The sequence below is a fragment of the Dipteris shenzhenensis genome, chromosome 30 (assembly GCF_047967505.1).
Source record: "Dipteris shenzhenensis isolate YYH24624 ecotype China chromosome 30, Dip_SZ_1.0, whole genome shotgun sequence".
NCBI classification, from domain to species: Eukaryota; Viridiplantae; Streptophyta; class Polypodiopsida; order Gleicheniales; family Dipteridaceae; genus Dipteris; species Dipteris shenzhenensis.
The window spans coordinates 14,953,370-14,959,369 of NC_141625.1; the positions used below are offsets into that span (position 1 = coordinate 14,953,370).

Sequence of the window (6,000 nt, forward strand, 5' to 3'; positions counted from 1 at the left end):
TGTCTAAGTGGAAGGTATGGCTTTGTCAAGTTGATGCCATTCGGTCAATTTAGTGTGTTTGGGTTATGGTTGCACCCATTAAAGTTTTGTCAAATGCATGCATTTTAGTTCTTGGACTAGTCCTTGTCCCTTTTGGGTGTCCCCACGGTTCTCTTTTACCAATGCAAAGCAAAGTATTTAACCAAAGTCAATTTTCTTTGACTGAAGTCAATCTAATAAGATTCCTCTTTATTTCTTGGGAGAAGCACCAATGGGTGGCATCCCCTCCGCCTCTAATCAAATTTTCTCAACTGAAAAGCTTTTTGATACAAGTGTAAAACTTGAGGATACTCCCAAAAGAACTCCTTATTTACCCACTTGGCATCAAGCGCCGAATAGTCTTGAACTTGACAAGGTACCTATGACTAACCTTGCCTCTGGGTCCCTTTTTCTCAGTGTGATATACAATCTGTGTTGGTTGGAGTATCTCCTCCATTTCTTCCACTTTTGGTGGTTCTTCTTGAACTGGTTTTGTGGGTTCTAGTCCTTGGTACTTCTTTAAAAGAGTCACATGAAAACCATTTTGAATCTTTCAAGTTTTTGGAACTCGGTCGATATGCGATTTCATTTATGGGCGCAGTAACTTAGAATGGCCCATAGTATCTAGGAGACAACTTTGGGTATACCCTTTCTTTTCCTTTCATCTTTTTAAGTTTGGCTTTCTCGAACTTGAGAAGTGTAAAACCACTGTACCCAAAACAACTTCGATTTCCTTCTCCTAAGTTGGCCGTGCAGAATTTCTTTGCTAGGAAATCACACCCTCCCCCCCCTCTCTCTCTCTCTCTCTCTCTCTCTCTCTCTCTCTCTCTCACATACACACACACACACAGAGCACTAGGGCCAAGTTGGCCGTGCAGAATTTCTTTGCTAGGAAATCACACCCTCCCCCCCCTCTCTCTCTCTCTCTCTCTCTCTCTCTCTCTCTCTCACATACACACACACACACAGAGCACTAGGGCCCAGGACAATAGTCGGGCTGGACCCCCCCCGAAGGTCTGTATCCATAGAATGAAAACTAAGTACATATTTACAAAATCGTTGTAGGAAAATCTTACGTGAATTCCATTTTAGAAAGAGCTCTCAGCTCATTTCTTTTGGCAATATGCTAGGTGTCAAAATATCTAACTAAAATTTAGTTACATGCCTCAAAGGGAAAAAGTCTAGGGTCTTTGTAGTCATCAGTTTCATGGACTTCTTCGGGCTACCCATTGGGCTCCGTAGCATATTGGGCAATCAACACGTCTTAGAACTTGCAACCATTAATCAGAACGCACATAGCCATGGCACCCATTAATCGTTAGCACTTTTGCATGCAAATAAACCTTAGACTAATCCTAGTCTTTGTGGGCGTCCCCACCAAGCAAACATGTGCACATAAACATGATACAATTTCTTTAGTCAACCGAGGTCAACCCTCTTGGTCGTAATTAAGGGGCTTGACCATGAGTCGAAGTGCCTTAATTATGGCCAAGTCTCTCCAACCAAGGTTGGCACATCTTGGTTATCTGAAGTTAACCCTCTTGGCGTAAGCCAAGTCTCGTTGACCGAAGCCAACACTCTTTGATCGAAGTCAACGCTTTGGTTCTTTGGTTAACCGTAGTTAAACATCTTGGCCTCTTGGCGTAAGCCAACTCTCATTGACCGAAGTCAATCCTTTTTTACTGAAGTCAACGCTCTGGTTCTTTGGTTAACCATAGTTAAACATCTTGGCCTAAGCCAAGTCTTCCTAACTGGGGTTAAGGCTTACTTAATTGGAGTTAAGTATCTTTGACGGAAGTCAATACTTTGACCAAATAAATATAACTTTTTGAACATAATTGATTATGATCAATAAATGGTCAACTGGAACAACTTTGGAGTATTAACAGCTTGGTGACATGGATGTCACGAGGATGGATCCTTATTTGTGATGATACCCACTCGTCAATTTCAACCTATCCAGAACCTGTTCCTGGTGAACATCTTGTTGAGAGCTCTTGAGTCTACACATGTTCGATATGCCCCATCCTTTTTCTAGACTAGCAATATTGGGGAACAAAAAGGAGGAGAACTAGTTCACATGAGTCCTTTGGACAGCAAATCTTGTGCTTATGCCATGATCTTCTAGTTTGGGCTACACTCATGTGATAGGGTGGACGATCTGGGGGCTGAATTCCTTAAATGAGCTAAAGGTGTGATCTTTGGGCTGCTCTGACTTCTCTGTCTCGCCACTCCCTCCGGGGGCGGACCACACTTATCTCTTCTTCAACATCTCTACCCCTTGTCTTACAGCGCCGTCTACTGCTCCGATCACTCACACTACTTACCATGATATACATTTTAATCATGACCTAGCTCTAGATCACATACCCCTCTTAGAGGACCGCGCTGCCTTGATTAGCCGCTCACTCCATGAGGCTGCCTTAACGCTTTTCCCAACAATACCTACTCCACTAGACTTCCACCTCTTGGATCTGTGCCTTGCAATAGTTGGTACGATGCGGAGTGTAAGGCCCTTTGTTGTGACAGCTCCGATTTGAAGCCAAACATAATCTTCCGAACAGTCCAGACACTATACATGAGTGCCGTCGTCTAATACGTCGGAAGAAGTAGCCAGCTATCCGCCAAAATGAGAAAGAGTTATTGAATACACTATTTAGTAACAACTCCAAGGATTTTTAGCGCAAGTTTCTTGAGCGAAATTCACCCTCACCTCTCAACCATACCCGAACTTGGCACGCATATGCATGCAGCGTTTATGATGTCCCACACCCGCCTACCTCAGATCTCTTCACTCACCCGCCCCACCACTTGCACTCTCTTCACTAGAGATGGCGTCAAGGACGCCGCATTGAAACTTCAAAATGGTCGAGCGAAAGATCACGAAGGGCTTTGCATTGAATTTGTTGCATATGGATTAATATCTTAGCCCCGACCCTAGCTAAGATTTTCCATTTGCCTTGGCTTCCCACGCGCTTGGACCCTTAACACTATCACTCCTATTCACAAGGCAAGGGATCCCATGAACCCAGGAAACTACAAGACCATTATTATTGGACATGTCATGTCCAAGATTTATGCATTAGTACTTGACACAGAGATTAGCCAGCTTGCAGAGATACAAGGACTCAGAGCAGAGAGGCAGGCAGGATTCTGACGGGACAATGCGACCATGGCTCATGTGCTTAACACTCCGGAGCATTATAGAGGAGGCCAGATCACGAAAACAAAATGTATATTGCTGCTTTGTGGAATTTTGCAAAGCCTTTGACACGATCTCACGGGCTCTTCTCAATAGGCCTTGTTACTGGCTGTTTTCTTAGACAACCCTCATCGCTTAAGCATATGATCAATAAACTGCCATTTTGTGGAGTTAAGTAGGAGCTACCCACCATCTTAGCTGTTTTCAGCAGTGGGCAGCACTGTAATGAAATCCATGGCATAGTATTAGTTGGCCTTCCCCTATTTAGTAGATGGCAGACCTACCTTGAATTATACAGCAAGATGTGTCAACTGCCTTCTGGTAATGGATATAACAAGCCAGTTAGCTGCTTGTTGTCCACTTTGTCAAGCATTGTGAGACAGACTTTTTAATAGCTCTCCAAAGAGACCTTTAATTGAAACTTTGTTTCACCTGATCATAGGCCTTCATGACACCCAAATGTGCTGGCATGGGAGAAGGACCAACTCCAACATTTTATATAGTGAGCCTGGAACCAAATAGAGAGCCCTATAATTCACTATGCAACTAGAATTCAGGATGATCGGATCCTGTAAGTCTGGAAATATGGCCGCTGCCTTAAATTCTGCATGTGCTTCCCTTCCCTTGTACTAATCCGGGAAGACAGCGGAGATGCAATCAATGGGTTTGTGGACAAGGCATCCACAACCCTTTTTTTTTGGGCTTTCTTGTGTTTAATGCCATTCATATGAGGGCACTGCAAACTACCATTTTCTGCTGGACAAACAAGTTGGTCTGTGCCCGTGTAAACAAAATCTGTTCTTTATAGCGTTTAGATTCGTCCTTGTCTGCAAATAACAGGGTCGGAGTAATGGTCTAATCAATCCACGATCCAACAAGCCTTGGGCTTTTTTGTGTGTTTTCTTGTGTGGTGCTTGGCTCACTCGACATTGCAGGCTAGCAGCACGCAGGGCTGGGGGTTATACAAGGCCACCTCCCGCGTCAATCTTTGAGCATTGGCAGCCTTCACTACATCGGCAGGGAGAATGAGTATCTCCACCACGTGAGGTTGATCACTTAAATATGTTGCTTGCACATACAGAGGGACAGGTAGCAAGGAATGAAGGCTTCTGAAGGGATAGTGCAGCCCTAGTGGTCGTGCATATTTTACATGCACTCAGTAATGATGAGCAATAAAGGACTAGTTAGCATTCTCGATTTTATAGGTTAGCTCTTTATAATGGACATGAAAAAAGGCTCATTTTGATGTATCTTTTACTCGTTGCCTTACTCAAATATTTACCACAGTGTGTCTGAAACATATACATTCTTTCTGCAAGTAATCATGCCGTTACGTAAAAACCCCTCCCCCCCCCCCCCCCCCCCCCTCTCCCTCTTCCCTTCCTCTCCCTTTTTTGCTCTGTCCTTTGTGCTGTTCCCCCTCCCCTCGTGCCTTTTTTTAATTTTGTGTTGGAATTGATGATAATATGTTGAAGTTTACAAAGGAGGAGATTTTTCATGTCTGTTTTGCAGGTTCAAATGCCTGTTTGTGATGGATTTGAGGCAACGGCCAAGATCCGAGAATTGGAGAAAGCTCATGACAAAGCTCGCAGGACTCCAATTGTAGCTATGACAGCCCATGCAATGTCAGGAGATGGGGATCGGTGTATTGCAGCTGGCATGGATTTTTATATCAGCAAGCCTTTGAACTCCCTAAAACTGCAAGAACTACTGCAGACTGTGGCAAGAGGACCCCTAAAAAGGATGGGTTCTCGTGATTCCCCTAGATCGTCAATGTCAATGTCATAGTGGATGTAGTCACTGCCAGCCTGAGGCTACTGGATGGGCGATTCGGAGAAGACAGTAACAGAAACATGCTGATGATTAGCAATGGCTTACTCCCTGTATTCACAGCCATTAAAACTTAGATGTTTGAGTCTCCAGAAGCTAATGGCATCAATTTTTGTTGCTTGGAAAGTGATTCTTGGGAATGCGCATCTCTGATTACTGGACTTCTCTGGCTGAACTTGCAAGACTTTCAGTTTACCATAGACATGCAAGGCCAGCATCATATTCTTCAGAAGCCAAAACTGTAAGAAGGATTCATATGCGGTCCTAGGAGAGCAGGAGATGCATTGTTTACTTCCCAAAAGGGAAGCTGCCATCAGACTGCCACAATGGTACAAATATTATTTCAGGCTTCAGCAATCAGTGAAAGCCTATAACATGTATAGCTCCTGGCTTTGGCTATCCTGGGATAAGATTGCTTCCATGGGAGAGATGCACCACAAATGGGTGTAGGGAGTACTGTCAGCCTGTTGGCATGGGTCCTGTTCTTCTAAGCCCAGATATTGTATAATTATTGGATACATTTCACAGACATGCCAGACAGTTTTCCTAGTCATGCAAGCTTAAAAAGGATGCGATTGCCAGTTTATCTTGGTATGACTGGAGCTGCACCATCTGTTAAGAGGACTGTTTGATCAAGAATTTCCACCTGATGATGCTTCGGGTAATTAGCGTACAATTTTGCTAATACAGGTTGAAGGTCCATGCTAGGCCAAATACAGTCAGAGGCTATTCCAGCGAGCCTGGGTTTCGAGCCTGGGTTTGATAAACTGATATGTGTATCCTCAGCTCAAGGAATGAGGGAAATTTTATTTTTTTTCAATAGACAAGTGAGATTCCTGCAGCTCTTCGCAATCTGAAGAGGTTGTAACTACAAGTCCCTTGGCATTGAGGACGATCAATCAAGCATGGGTTATCGAGGTTTTTTGTTGAATCATGTGCCACTTGGAATT

The 6,000-nt window shown here is 43.9% G+C and overlaps 1 protein-coding gene across 1 annotated transcript in view; it reads left to right on the forward strand.

The window, feature by feature from the left end:
• LOC147881755 (uncharacterized) overlaps nucleotides 1–6,000 on the forward strand; it is a 30,609-nt gene extending 24,609 nt beyond the window's left edge. The window contains exon 14 of the mRNA XM_087401763.1: nucleotides 4,733–6,000. Within this exon, the coding sequence (XP_087257889.1) occupies nucleotides 4,733–5,008 (276 nt within the window). The 3' untranslated portion in view covers nucleotides 5,009–6,000. The remainder of the gene's footprint in view (nucleotides 1–4,732) is intronic.